The 16,126-nt window shown below is 40.1% G+C and overlaps 1 protein-coding gene across 1 annotated transcript in view; it reads right to left on the reverse strand.

Moving 5' to 3' along the window:
- The window catches only part of morc3a (MORC family CW-type zinc finger 3a), a 93,792-nt gene extending 78,860 nt beyond the window's left edge, over positions 1 to 14,932 (reverse strand). The window contains exons 1-2 of the mRNA XM_051926291.1: positions 14,848 to 14,932; positions 6,504 to 6,576 (exon numbers count right to left, since the gene is read on the reverse strand). Coding sequence (XP_051782251.1) covers positions 6,504 to 6,576; positions 14,848 to 14,886 — 112 coding nt within the window. The 5' untranslated portion in view covers positions 14,887 to 14,932. The remainder of the gene's footprint in view (positions 1 to 6,503; positions 6,577 to 14,847) is intronic.
- Positions 14,933 to 16,126: the final 1,194 nt, after the last annotated feature.

Here is a 16,126-nt window from a genome sequence, read left to right on the forward strand (position 1 = left end):
CACATTGCCACATCAGGCACTACTTTAAACAAGAAAAGTCACTGGTCAAGTAAGTAACATACTGCTTAAAAAAATGTGAATATCTAGCTATAGGAAGATACGGAGAGGAGTTAATACAGGAAAAAGAAGAAATTGTCCGAGGAAAAGGAAGAAAAAACAAAAAAAGAAATTAATTAACAGCTATAGAATTGGGCCTGAATTTTCTTAAGTTTTCAAACAGGTTAAAAATATTGATCAATTTTATTGAAGAAAATAATACGAGTAGTACAGTGGGGCAAAAAAGTATTTAGTAAGCCAACCTTGTGAAGACTTACAGAAAACGTTTGACCTCTGTCATTGCCAACAAAGGGTATATAACAAAGTATTGAGATGAACTTTTGTTATTGACCAAATACAGTGATCCCTCGCTATATCGCGCTTCGCCTTTCGCGGCTTCACTCTATTGCGGATTTTATATGTAAGCATATTTAAATATATATTGCGGATTTTTTGCTGGTTCGCGGATTTCTGCGGACAATGGGTCTTTTAATTTCTGGTACATGCTTCCTCAGTTGGTTTGCCCAGTTGATTTCATACAAGGGACGCTATTGGCAGATGGCTGAGAAGCTACCCAACTTACTTTTCTTTCTCTCTCTCTCTCTTGCGCTGACTTTCTCTGATCCTGACGTAGGGGGTGTGAGCAGGGGGGCTGTTCGCACACCTAGACGATACGGACGCTCGTCTAAAAATGCTGAAAGATTGTCTTCACGTTGCTACCTTCTGTGTGCAGCTGCTTAGTGAAGCGACATGCTGCACGGTGCTTCGCATACTTAAAAGCTCAAAGGGCACGTATTGATTTTTGACTTTGTTTTTCTCTGTCTCTATCTCTCTCTCTCTCTCCCTGCTCCTGACGGAGGGGGTGTGAGCTGCCACCTTCAACAGCTTTGTACCGCCGGTGCTTCGCATACTTAAAAGCTAAACAGCCCTATTGATTTGTTTGCTTTCCTCTCTGTTTCCTTTGAAGAGGAAGATATGTTTGCATTCTTTTAATTGTGAGACAGAACTGTCATCTCTGTCTTGTCATGGAGCACAGTTTAAACTTTTGAAAAAGAGACAAATGTTTGTTTGCAGTGTTTGAATAACGTTCCTGTCTCTCTACAACCTCCTGTGTTTCTGCACAAATCTGTGACCCAAGCATGACAATATAAAAATAACCATATAAACATATGGTTTCTGCTTCGTGGATTTTCTTATTTCGCGGGTGGCTCTGGAACGCAACCCCCGCGATGGAGGAGGGATTACTGTACTTATTTTCCACCATAATTTGCAAATAAATTCTTTAAAATCAGACAATGTGATTTTCTAGATTTTTCTTCTCATTTTGTCTCTCATAGTTGAGGTATACCTATGATGAAAATTACAGGCCTCTCTCATCTTTTTATGTGGGAGAACTTGCACAATTGGTGGCTGACTAAATACTTTTTTGCCCCACTGTATATGCCAGGGACTTTCTGTCAAAATGTCAAAAAAAATGATTGATGAGTTAAGCCCCGTCCCTTTTGGATTGACGTCATGAACTCCCGCCCCTTTCTGTTTTCCCTGCCGGATGTCTGACTTTTCCTTGACCCCACCCCCTTCCTGTTTTCCCCAGGAAACTGTCAAGATCCGTTTGGCGGATGTCTGACCCTTCCTTGATCCCTCCCTTCCTGTTTTTCCCCAGGAAAACTGTCAAGATTTATTTGATGGATGTGTGCCCCTTCCTTGAACCCACCCCCAACCCCTGTATGCCCCAGGAAAGGAACCTTTGTATCTATCTATCTACAGTATTATTTAAAATATCTATCTAACCTTTTATCTAAGTCAAACCGATTTCTCCAGCTCACAGACAGTCTCTACGCTGAAAAAGCCTTTACTTTACACCGCTGGGTGTACGAAGCCCACAGAAATTCATGCTGTCCGGCTCTGTCTACACCGAGACTCTTGGAGCAGGCAGACACCCCTGCGCGCGCCCTCGAGTACGAGCTGTCCAGGGCCTGAGTTCTGTGCAGGCGCGAACTGTCCAGTGCCTATAGCTATAAGATGAAGGGTGTCCCGCTGGGGGTGGCCCCTGCAAACAACGGGGGGAAAGCTCACACCCCCTCCCCCTGAGGGCTGACCGCTCGTGAGAGCCCAGACCTTCTGTCCATGATATGTAAAGCTTGTACTCATCTTTTAAAGTTAAGGGGTTTTAAAAATCACACACACAGTTAAATAGGCAACAGGGATCTTTTAAAACACGTTTGAGATGTATAAAAAGCTATCCTTGGATTTATAATTTATATAAAAAAGTATATCTAAAACAAGCCCTTATTCCATCCAATACCTCCCATTTTAAATATAGTTTGATATAAGCCTTGTAAAAATCACACACACACACTGTTAAATAATAGGTAACAGGGTCCTTTAAAAGAACGTTTGAGACGTATAAAAAAAAAAAAATCAAGCCTCGGGTGTATATTTTGTATATTTTAAAAAAGCCCTGTTCCGTCCAAGTTAGATTGCCTTAAACACATCGGACCTCTGGGGATAGAGAAATGCATTTTAAAATACTCCTTGACAAAACCAAAACCTTTGGGAGCGATTCACAGCTCAGAGGCGACTGTTGGGTCCCCTGGATCAGGCCAGATCATGATCTTTAAACCCATGTCTTATTGGACTTTTCGGCGTCCGGCCAAAGGCACGGATGTGAACCCGGACAATACACGGATGTCCAGGGCCGACAGCTCCGACATCCTGAAGCTAAGGGGGTGGGTGTTCACACTTCAGCTGTTAGTCCGGCTCAATCCTTATGCTGACACAAAAGATGTTCACACATAATTACTTTAACAAGTTCGTATCTTCCAGGTTCAGTTTGAAATGAACTTAAAGTGAGGCCAGACGTTTGCTAAAAGAAATCTACGCATAACAAAGGCTCCTTTTTAAAAAAATACCGGACTTTTCGGTGTCTGGCCAAAGGTTTAGATGTAATTATTGTTCATACAGACTATTCTGCACAGAGCACCAACAGTCAATATAACGGTAAGACCTATTCATGATTATTATAAGGGTTAAACGAGCATGTTTTAAAACGGAGGGCTGAATCCTTATATTTTATCATTAATATTAATATTTCCAAGTTGATTCTCCGGTAATTCCCTTTTAAAAATGATATTTGTTTACAGTGTGCAGGAATTATCAGCATGTTAATTACACACAGCACGTGTGTAGGAGCGTGAGCGCGCTCATGTGTGTATAAATTGTAGCATTTTATATTTCTCTCTCTCTATCTATGTGTACGACGATTAATGTACAGTGTTCATAGGACTGAAGCAAACAATATTAGTTTTTTTCTCTTACCGAAACGGGCTTTACAATCAATTAAGTTTTGTCTCGGCGTCTGAAAATTCAAACAGGTTCTCTCCTTTGAGAATATTCAGGCCTGGTTTAAAAGAGCAGGCCAGGTGTGTAATAGCTCAGACATAAGACGTCAGTATTCTGAACTATGTACAGAAGGACCCGCTTGTGAAATGTGTACTCGTTCGAATCGGAATCCCGCGGTAACCAGTTGTTTTCTGTACGGAGCCACCTGTTTTTAAAAGTCTGAGATAACGAAACATTTATGCTTTATGAAAATTCTCATTTGGACAGCCGGCTGGAGACAGATTGACTGAACCCTGAATAGGGACCCAGGAATTTATATCGCGGTGAATGCCTAATAGACATAATGCAGCTGTGTTTCCATTCATTTCGATAAACGAAATATAATACAGACTAGTAGACCCAAAGTCCGGATGATTTTTAGACGTATCAAGTGTATTGTTGAATCACTGGGTAATTGATTATTATAAGATTATTATAAGATGTACCAGTATTTATGAGATTATATCTTAATACACAGGGGCTCTGTGATCAGGCTGTCTGTTTTTATTTAAGTCTTTAGATTTTAAAAAGTTTGCTTGCGAGTGTATTCATATTTATACTCGCGATCCTATTAAACTAGTAATGAAAGGAATGGACGCGCTTAATAGGGGTCTGAGAAAACCCTCCTTTCTGATATAAAAGGGTTTTTTTTTTTGTCTTATTTAACGGTAATTTTAACACCGAGTACTTTAACGGCGCAACGCTGCTTCTTCAGCAGAGGTTTTTGAGTGCGTGTGTGTTTACAGGGGTTGTTTTAAGCTACTTTACCAGGCACAGAGTATCCAATATATTAACATGGTACTAGGCAGGGGCTATCGAGGATCAAGAGTTCACTTTCTTTTTTCTCACCAATGCAATTGGGGGCTTCCTCTTTGTAGATTTAGTTTGTAGGGACAGCATTTCTCAACCTTTGAAACTGTTATGAAAACTTGGGTCGCAAATACGTAATCGTGTCCCCTAGCGTTTTTTGAAAGGAGCCCCTAATACTCAAGTGAATACCTCACTTCAAGTTAAATTATATTTGCTCAGTTATTCAGCTGTCCATCGGTGTTCCATTTTTGTTATAATTTTGTTGTATTTAGTCTCTCTTATTTACTAAACATTTTATATGTTGAATAGAAAACAGTTATCTTGTTCAGGCTAAAAGGTTAGATAGCTATTTTAAATAATACTGTAGATAGATAGATACAGAGGTTCCTTACCCAAAGCAATAGAGGCAGAAATGGCTATAAGGCAAATCGGACAGGCTGGAACATGTGTGTGTGTGTGGGGCGGCCTGTCCTCAGGAGAAGTGATCAATGAAGTGGAAGGGCTGTCATCAGGGGATGACTGACCGGGGCTGGAGGCTGAGGCAGAATGCCTGGGGCCACCAATAGGTGTGGACGGCAGGGTCTGCTAGAGACTTGCCCAAACATGTCGAGGGGCCTTCCTTAACATGCCTGGCCTTGTCCTCAGGAGAGGTGGGGGCCGGGTGAAGGAGGGGTCAGATATCCATCAAGTCTGCTCTTGACAGTTTTCCTGGGGCATACAGGGGGTGGGGGTGGGTTCAAGGAAGGGGCACACATCCATCAAATAAATTTTGACAGTTTTCCTGGGGAAACACAGGAAGGGAGGGTTCAAGGAAGGGTCAGACATCCGCCAAACGGATCTTGACAGTTTCCTGGGGAAAACAGGAAGGGGGCGGGGTCCAGAAAAGGTCAGACTTCCGGCAGGGAAAACAGGAAGTGGCATATACTACTAATACGTCAATAGAGCATAGTCCACAAATAACTGGCTTTTAACAATTTCAGGCTCCTCAACCACGATATGCTTTGGGATTTAAAAAGAAAACAGGAACCATTTTCAATTATTTTGGTTTTGGGCCAAGAAAAGTTTCAAAACAATGATATCAGACTCATAGATTTCACAAGACATCACTAAATCTGCCATTGATCAGTGTCTCAAGCCACTTCAACCTCATCATCCAGCTGGACTTCACAGAACTTCTGCATCTTTGATTCTTCCCTACCTCTTTCCAGAGAAAAATACATTCAGTAACACATGCATTACACATGGCAAGTATTAGAAATTTTTCACTATTGACTCATAGTCTGGCAGACTTCTTATAGAAAAACATTTAAGGAAAAAAGAGACAAAATGTATTATCATTATTATTACACATAGAAGTGTGTAATGGTGCCTTTAACCTTTTTTTAATGCTCGCATTAGTGTAAGCTTAGGCTACATGATATTAGCTATTGCAGATTTTGACTTCACATGCGTGGACAATCCCCAAATCTCTGAAAATTGCAACTTGTCAGTATTCAACAAATAAAACCAGAAGGAGAGGGATGCAGACGTCCCCTTCAAGTTTACTGTTGATGTACATTACCATCGTCCTTCAAGGCTCACTAATTCTATGAAAGCAAGCATTGAGGCAATATGTTTCAAAAGACAAAGCACTCACCAAATTGTTTTACCATCTAGTACTTAGAATTTTAAATCACTCTGTGTTTTTATCTAAATTCACAATTTGGTGCATATGTGTAGTTTCACTAAGCAAAATTTCATTACAACGCATCTCATAGTAAACATACTGGTTCTTTTTGTTCTCCAGAAAGCACATTTTACTTTTGAGTAGATATTTGGATAAGATTGTTTTAACCTAGAATAAAACAAATGCAATGACAAAACTTACCCCTTAAATTCTTTCAAGGAAGGAAAGAAACCTGCTTCATTATGACATCAATTTTGGGAACATTACTAAAACAAATATGATAACTACCTGTTCCCTCTTAAGACAGTCACTTGGTGTGCTAAACCATTAATCAGTCACCTAAAGCCACTATAACTGATGGGATTTTTTTTTCACAGGACCCATATTAAGAAAAAAATAACAGACAATTTCCCAAATTGGTAAAAAAAATAAATAAAAATAAATTTACAAATATCAAATTTTGCAGTTTAAGGCTACTGTAGTTTGGAATAAGGAATGTTTGACCAAATTAAATACATTAACCTAAAGTGATAACAATTAACAAATTTAATTGTGCAACAAATTCACCACCTTCCATATTATGAAAGCAAAATTATGCAGCATCACTTACCTATAAGTTCAGCAATAGCACTGAATGGCCAGGTGTGACTAGTGGAATTAGTATGCAAGAACTTCGGTGCAAGCTGAAGGGGAAAAAATGCTTTATTATAAACTTGTATGTAGATTGTAAGTGCAGTTCTTCAAAATCAGGGTCACATATCTTGTCTGATCGGATGAGCTATATAATTTTAGCCCACCAAATAAAGAGTTTTGCAAGAATAATAAAAAAATGTAAAAAAAAAACCAAAGTAAAAGTAGACAAAATGATTTTTTGAACAATTCAATAGAGGCAGGTATTGAAGGGCAAAAAAAGAAACAGAAAAAAGTAGTTTACAGATTAACGATCAAAACACCATGAAGAATCAGAGATATGTTCTTATAAGACTGACATCATGTCCAGCTGTTGTTCCTGTCCTGCACCCAATGAATGCTGGGATATGTTTCAGTTGCCATAGATAAGCAGGCTAGTAAAACAAAAGCATGTTGTGGAAAAAAGAAACAGTCCAGAAATAAGATTAGAAAAGAAAAAAAAAAACACATAAGACAATGAAAGATAAAGCAATGGGCCCACATTTCATTCAGAAGGCATATAAAAATGACAATTTGCAGCTGCTACTTTTTCATGTGTACAGGTTGAGCATCCCTAATTCAAAATTCCAATATCCAAAACTTTTGAGCGCCAATATTCCAAAGCCAAAGCGAACTTTATTGTCATCTCAGCCATATACAAGTATACAGATAGACGAAATTGCGAAGCTCAGGGTCCACAGTGTAACAACATGAAGTGCAAATAATAAATTAAAAACAATTAGAATTAAAATTTAAATTTAAAATTAAAACACAGACAAGACATTGTGCAAAGACAAGACAAAGAAGCAGCAGCAATATTGACGTGTAATAAGCAATATGAACATTGATGCAATGTATGGTATTTGCAATCTAGAAATAATATGATAATATGTTGGCACAATTGGAAAATGTTACACCTGACCTAGTCTCACCGAGGCAGATAAGTAAAACATACTTCCCGAGATAACCATGAGTGAATTTTGCTTGAAACTAGATGGGGAAATTTAGATAGCTCACTGCGTTTTACATTCTAAACCACAGCTTTATGTCTTCTAAGAAGACAGATGTTGCAAGATGTGTGAAGAATAACTCAAACAAAACAGGAGCAAAAAAAGTGATGACAGGGCAGGAAGCAGGCTTGGCGTGGTACACATATGAAAGCTGAAATAGCCACTTAAAATCCTCATTTCAGACCAGAGGTCAGTGAATGCAGAGTCATAACACCCAATAACCCTCAGGTTTACAATTATATGGACTGTAGAGTTGGTTGTCTGTTGTTAGTACCGTGCTATTACTAACTTTTGAGAGACAAGCAAGTAGTAATTTAATTGTACTAAATATAACATTCTTTAAGTGTTTATTTATGTATGTGTTATGTACTTACCATACTCTTGTTATAGCCATCTTACACATTGTTGAACATCAGCACCAGATCCTTCAAACTCTGCTTTAGACGAATACGTTCCAAAACCAACCCCTACACCACCACAAATTTTTCAATGAGTTTCAAAGAGATCAAATAGTCTCTGCCAGAACTGTTGGGGAATTGTTAATAAAATCTGCAGAATTATTTCGGGTGTCAAGGAGACAGTCTCAAAAATAATGACACCATATAACAAACCTGGAAAAACTGCATCAGCAAAAGTGTCCCCTGTTCAAAAGTCATAGAAGATTAATAAATGGACACTTTACACTTAAAAAAACTGAACTTATATGCTGCCATTTGGAAACTGCTTGTATCCAAAGTGCTGTGTTAAGTCTCATAATCTGGTGTAAGGAGACCACATTCTAGACCGCGGAGCAATGAAAAAAAATCATATGGTCTGATGAGCCATCTTTCATACTATCTCCTATATCGGAGTAGGCTGGTTTGAGTTTGGAGAAAGCAAAAATGATGCCTTCAATTGTCGCCAATGTGTATTTCCAACTGCTAAACATGACGAGGGGCTCCATAATGGTATAGGCAACTATCTCATGGCAGTTGCTAACTACAAAGAATGTTCACCAAAGTTATATTTTACTGAATCAGGCACAGCCTACAGTGCAGTGTTCCTTTATGAGGTTAACCTGTTTCAGGATGCTAATGTCCCATTACAGTGATCCCTCGCTATATCGCGCTTCGCCTTTCGCGGCTTCACTCTATCGCGGATTTTATATGTAAGCATATTTAAATATATATCGCGGATTTTTTGCTGGTTCGCGGATTTCTGCGGACAATGGGTCTTTTAATTTCTGGTACATGCTTCCTCAGTTGGTTTGCCCAGTTGATTTCATACAAGGGACGCTATTGGCAGATGGCTGAGAAGCTACCCAACTTACTTTTCTCTCTCTCTCTCTTGCGCTGACTTTCTCTGATCCTGACGTAGGGGGATTGAGCAGGGGGACTGTTCACACACCTAGACGATACGGACGCTCGTCTAAAAATGCTGAAAGATTATCTTCACGTTGCTACCTTCTGTGCAGCTGCTTCCTGAAGCGACATGCTGCACGGTGCTTCGCATACTTAAAAGCTCGAAGGGCACGTATTGATTTTTGCTTGTTTGTTTTTCTCTGTCTCTCTCTATCTCTCTCTCTATCTCTCTCTCTCTCTGCTCCTGACGGAGGGGGTGTGAGCTGCCGCCTTCAACAGCTTTGTGCCGCAGTGCTTCGCATACTTAAAAGCCAAACAGCCCTATTGATTTGTTTGCTTTCCTCTGTCTTTCTGACATTCTGTGCTCCTGACGTGCACTCCTTTGAAGAGGAAGATATGTTTGCATTCTTTTAATTGTGAGACGGAACTGTCATCTCTGTCTCGTCATGGAGCACAGTTTAAACTTTTGAAAAAGAGACAAATGTTTGTTTGCAGTGTTTGAATAACGTTCCTGTCTCTCTACAACCTCTTGTGTTTCTGCGCAAATCTGTTACCCAAGCATGACAATATAAAAATAACCATATAAACATATGGTTTCTACTTCACGGATTTTCTTATTTCGCGGGTGGCTGTGGAACGCAACCCCCGCGATGGAGGAGGGATTACTGTACACACCACTGGGCTACTTAAAGAGCGATTTCAGGAACACAAAATGCCTTCAATTCCTTCAACAATCATCATATCTGAACATTATCGATGCTTTACAGGAGGCTATGGAGCACCAACTGCAAAGCAGACTTCCATCTCCTTATCACTGGAGTTTTTTTCATCATGGTACAGTATCTCACTACATACAATTCAGAATCTGGACGACGGCATTCCAACAGTAAATATAGTTAGGTGTTTCCATTTATATATATATTTTTTTATTTAAAACATGATTAATATTGTGGGCAGCACGGTGGCGCAGTGGTAATGCTGCTGCCTCGCAGTTTGGAGACGCAGGTTCGCTTCTTGGGTCCTCCCTGCGTGGAGTTTGCATGTTCTCCCCGTGTCTGCGTGGGTTTCCTCCCACAGTCCAAAGACATGCAGGTTAGGTGCATTGGCAATCCTAAATTGTCCCTAGTGTGTGTGCCCTGCAGTGGGCTGGTGCCCTGTCCGGGGTTTGTTTCCTGCCTTGTGCCCTGTGTTGGCTGGGATTGGCTCCAGCAGACCCCCTGTGACCCTGTAGTTAGGATATAGCGGGTTGGATAATGGATGGATTAATATTGCAGATTATTTCCAGCCTTGAATGCCTACAGGCATCTCACTAAACGGGACACTTCAGCATGTTACTGCCCTGTAACTGTACTGACATATACCTTCAATTACTTCTCACACATTGCTCTTCTTTTCATGATAACCGCATCACGGGACAATAAATACCTCAATTCAATAATCAAACTTAGTTTTCTTTTTTCTGAGGTTAACACAGCATGGGAATATAGCTTGGATATACAAGTGCATCTCAATAAATTAGAAGATCATCGAAAAGTTAATTTACTTCAGTAATTCATGTCAAAAAGTGAAACTCATATATTATACAGATTCATTACACACAGTGATATATGTCTAGCGTTTATTTCTTTTCATTTTGCCGATTATGGTTTATAGCTAATGAAAACACAAAATTCAGTATCTCAGGAGATTAAAATATTGTGAAAAGTTCAATATTGTAGACCAGGGTTCCTTAATCACAGCTCTGGAGGGCAGCAGTGGCTGCACGTTTTTATTCCAACTAGTTTCCTAATTAGAAAGCAGTCCATGCTGATAATGCAACTTGGTATTGAACTATTTAGCTTGTTAATGCTTGTATTCATCCAAAAGCAATTTTAATTGCACTGTAGAGTTTCCTTCTCTGAGAACATTATCCGTGTGTTTTGTGGACCAGAATAGATTTAAACTTAATGATCCTTCCAATTCCCCTCTCATTCATTTCTGAACATTTTTTATCACAGATACTTCATGGTAAGCACATTAGCTGGAGAGCTGCTGGTTTAATGGTCATCTGCATCTCATTACTAACTAATGTCTGATTAAGAAAACGGGCAACAATTAAAACTTAAATGCAGCTGCTAAAATCTAAAATAGGCAATTAAGGGTACTGAATGGTAACAGGCAAGAGAACTAAAATTAAGCACAAAAAAACATATTGCTTTAGTAGTAAATGAAAGGGTTCTAATGATGAAAATGGTTAAAGTGAAAACCTGCAGCCATAGCAGACCACCGGGACTGTGATCTACAAAGAAACTAAAATTTGTCTTTGATGAATAAAGGCACGAACAAGGCATAGAGTTAAACACCAAGGACTGAGTTCTAATTAGGATACTGGCTGGAATGAAAACCCATAGCCACTGCGGCCCTCCAGGACCGTGATTGAGGACCCCTGTTGTAGACTCATGGTGTCCCACTCCACTCAGCTAATTAACCCAAAACACCTGCAAAGGTGTCCCGAGCCTTTAAATGCTCTCTCAGTCTGGTTCAGTAGGCCACGCAATCATGGGGAAGACTGCTGACTTGACACTTGTCCAGAAGTCCGTCATTGACACCCTCCACAAGGAAGGTAAGCCACAAAAGGTCATTGCTAAAGAAGCTGGCTAGTCACAGAGTGCTGTATCCAAGCATATCAATGGAAAGCGGAGTGGAAGGAAAAAATGTGACAGAAAAAGGTACACAAGCAGCTGGGATAACCACAGCCATGAGAGGACTGTGAAGCACAGCCCATTCAAGAATTTGGGGGAGATTCGCAAGGAGTGGACTGCGGCTGGAGTCTGTGCTTCAAGAGCCAACACACACAGATGTATCTGGGACATGGACTACAACTGTCACATTCCTTGTGTCAAGCAACTCCTGAACCAGAGACAATGTCAGAAGTGTCTTACCTGGGCTATGGAGAAAACAGACTGGACTGTTGCTTAGTGGTCCAAAGTCCTCTTTTCGGATGAAAATAAATTTTGTATTTCATTTGAAAATCAAGGTCCCAGAGTCTGGAGGAAGAGTGGATAGACACAGAATCCAAGTTGCTTGAGGTCCAGTATGAAGTTTCCACAGTCAGTGATGATTTGGGGAGCCATGTTATCTTCTGGTGTTGGTCCACTGTGTTTTATCAAGTCCAAAGTCTGCTTGGCCATCTACCAGGAAACTTTAGAGCACTTCATGCTTCCCTGTGCTGACAAGCAGCCAAAAGTACCAATACAGTAATCCCTCGCTATATCGCGCTTCGCCTTTCGCGGCTTCACTCCATCGCGGATTTTATATGTAAGCATATTTAAATATATATCGCAGATTTTTTGCTGGTTCGCGGATTTCTGCGGACAATGGGTCTTTTAATTTCTGGTACGTGCTTCCTCAGTTGGTTTGCCCAGTTGATTTCATATAAGGGATGCTATTGGCAGATGGCTGAGAAGCTACCCAACTTACTTTGCTCTGTCTCTCTTGCGCTGACTTTCTCTGATCCTGACGTAGGGGGATTGAGCAGGGGGGCTGTTCGCACACCTAGACGATACGGACACTCGTCTAAAAATGCTGAAAGATTATCTTCACGTTGCTACCTTCTGTGTGCAGCTGCTTCCTGAAGCGACATGCTGCATGGTGCTTCACATACTTAAAAGCTCAAAGGGCACGTATTGATTTTTGATGTTTGTTTTTCTCTGTCTCTCTCTCTCCCTGCTCCTGACGGAGGGGGTGTGAGCTGCCACCTTCAACAGCTTTGTGCCGCGGTGCTTCGCATACTTAAAAGCCAAACAGCCCTATTGATTTGTTTGCTTTCCTCTCTATCTTTCTGACAGTCTCTGCTCCTGACGCGCACTCCTTTGAAGAGGAAGATATGTTTGCATTCTCTTAATTGTGAGACGGAACTGTCATCTCTGTCTTGTCATGGAGCACAGTTTAAACTTTTGAAAAAGAGACAAATGTTTGTTTGCAGTGTTTGAATAACGTTCCTGTCTCTCTACAACCTCCTGTATTTCTGCGCAAATCTGTGCCCCAAGCATGACAATATAAAAATAACCATATAAACATATGGTTTCTACTTCGCGGATTTTCTTATTTCGCGGGTGGCTCTGGAACGCAACCCCCGCGATGGAGGAGGGATTACTGTACCTGGTTTAATGACCATGGTATCACTGTGTTTGATTGGCCAGCAAAGTCACCTGACCTAAACCCCATAGAGAATCTATGGGGTATTGTCAAGAGGAAGATGAGACACCAGACCTAACATTGCAGACAAACTGAAGGCTGTGATCAAAGCATCCTGGGCTTCCATAACACCTCATCAATGCCACAGGCTGATCGCCTCCATGCCATACCGCATTGATGCAAGCCCTGACCAAGTATTGAGTACGTACATGGACATACTTGACAGTAGGCCAACATTTCTGTATTAAAAATTTTTTTTATTGCTCTTATGTAATTTTCTGAAATCCTGAATTTAGAGTTTTCATTACCTGTAAGCCATAATGAACAAAATGAAAAGAAATAAACGCTTGAAATATCACTCTGTGTGTAATAAATCTATATAAGATGAGTTTCACTTTTTGAATTGGGTTACTGAAATAAAATTTTCGATGCTATTGTCATTTATTGAGATGCACCTGTACATTTCACTTCCATTCTACACAAAGATATGTAGAATAAAACTGGAATGCAAGTTCTTTTTTTTCTTTGTTTTTATTTGATAGTAAAACAACTAGATTTTACTAACTCTAGCTTTGTAAAATTAAAATGACAAATTAGATGGGGTGGGGGGTGGAAAGACACTTTCTGGCAAATATTTCGCACTTCCTTGCGATTTCTTAGGGAACATAAAACTGCTCTAAGAAAGTCTGGTGGGGTCTAAATCTTTAGAAGATCCACTACACATACCTAATTTAAAATTATAATAACACGTATCACGGTCATAAAATTGCGCGAATCCAAAGCAACCTAAGAATCTCATCAAACATTTGCATTTAAAGGCAGTCCAACTGAAAGCTTCTATTCTACAGCATGACGAATTGTTCTTTTGACAAAGTCAACGTAATCATAACAAAACGAAACTGCAACTTACAGGAAAAAACCACACTGTTGCAAAGTGAAAGTATTCATAAAAACGAAACTTTAGGTGATACACAAGGAAAAAAACACCTTTTGATTTTATCAAATGTCAATGCAACTGCCCCTCACATGTATTCCCTCACGATGAAATAAAAACAAAGCAAATTACCACCTTATTGTCAACAATACTATAAGCCTATTTTTTATCTGGTGCCATTAACTGGTCACGCGCACATGAGGCTCTAAACGTATTCTTAGCACCATTCGTGCTTGAGCCAAAATTTAAGAAAAGGCTCAAGTAGCCATGCGGGCAAGTATCCAAATTCACAAAGCGAAATTAAAAAAGAAAAACTTTATTTGTGGTTAGCGGAAGAAAGCCATCTCCAAAAAAGCCGCCGCTAAGTATGGCAAGACCCCTGCGCTAACCCCAGTCCCCGTCCGCCCGATCAGCAGATAGCAAGACACGAACCTGCTGCCAAGTTTCACCTTATTTTTTTCGAACATCACTCACAAATCACTATTTATTTTCAAATCAAATCAGCAATATAAAAGGTGTCCAAGACTATAATGCAGCTGATTTCCAGGTCTGACGCTTACAGATGCAGTTTTTGCTTGTCCGATGAGTCTGTTTATTTCTGAATGACCACGAGTGTCTGACGCTGAGCTAAACCATAAAAAAGCCACAACGTCTCCAGCAAAAGGATGGACGAGACATCTCCCGCCTTTGACAACATTCACAACTTAAAGAAGGTTGCAAGACATGCACACTGAACCGCACTGGACAGATCTAAACGCTTGCAGACATTAGATGTTATTTTTGCAAGACACGTTACCACTTCAAAAAAAGGCTAAATCCTCTTACCGCGCTGAGAGGGATTCCGTTCTCCAATATTGCAGCCATTTTTTCCAAGTAGCACAGAACTCCCAGGCAGCATTTACGCAACACGCAAGCGCATCTCCGCCTTTTTTACTTACGTCACAAGCGCTGCTTCCGGCTGAACCTGCATGTAGAGAGTTGCCCACAACATAACGACGATTGTTGTGGCGATGGTTGCTATGTCTTTTGGTGTTTTTTTTTTTTGTTTATTGTTGTACAACGATATGAAAACTACACATTGTGGTAAAGACATGCAGGTTAGGTGCTTTGGCGATTCTAAATTGTCCCAAGTGTGTGTGTGTGTGTGTGGACTGGCGCCCTGCCAGGGGTTTGTTTCCTGCCTTGCGCCCTGTGTTGGCTGGGATTGGCTCCAGCAGACCCCCGTGACCCTGTAGTTAGGATATAGCGGGTTGGATAATGGATGGATGGATGGATAGAATAATATAATAAAAACCAATAAAATAACTATTTTGTTGTGCACTGTTAAAATAATGTTATTGATTTATGAAAATTGATGTGTACCACTACAGATAGGCTGAAACAGAAGAAATGTTACTATGGAATTTTTAACGTGTGTCCCTCTGAATCTGGTATTTGTGAACATATCGCCAACCGACACATCATATTCTGCTGTATTGCTACTGATTTATCTTTTCCTTTATAGAACATTTCATATTGCTGACACATCAATTTATATGAGTTCCAGAAAATTTATGGCTACTTGGAAGACAACACTTGTGAATATCTGGCCAACTGACACACCATATTCTGCTATATCTTCATAGGATTATCTTTTCTTTTGTACACAACTTTGTACAACAAAAACACTAGGATATGAAAACACATTTGGTCCACTAAGAATACGCAGATCTACAAGAAATTGTGCTGTGGAATTATTTGTGGCCCTCTGAACATGGCACATTTGAACGTTCGGTCAACTGACACAGCACATTCAATATTACAAGGTCCTTTTCTTTTATACACCATCTCACATGGATGACATGGGATACATAAGAAAAGTTAAGTTCCTTGCAGAATGCGGTGTGTCGGTTTGCCACATGTTCACAATTGCCATGTTTAGAGGGCAACAAATAAATAAAAAAAATCTAAAGTAACATTTTCTGTAATTCAGCATACATGTAGTGGAACATGTAATTACATATTCCATTGTCATCTGTGTTCACACACACATGCCATGTTCAGAGTGCCACAAAAATTCCACGTACTGCATCATACATGTACACATCTATTTTTATATTGCAGT

Source organism: Erpetoichthys calabaricus, chromosome 4 (genome assembly GCF_900747795.2).
Source record: "Erpetoichthys calabaricus chromosome 4, fErpCal1.3, whole genome shotgun sequence".
In the NCBI taxonomy this organism is placed as follows: domain Eukaryota; kingdom Metazoa; phylum Chordata; class Cladistia; order Polypteriformes; family Polypteridae; genus Erpetoichthys; species Erpetoichthys calabaricus.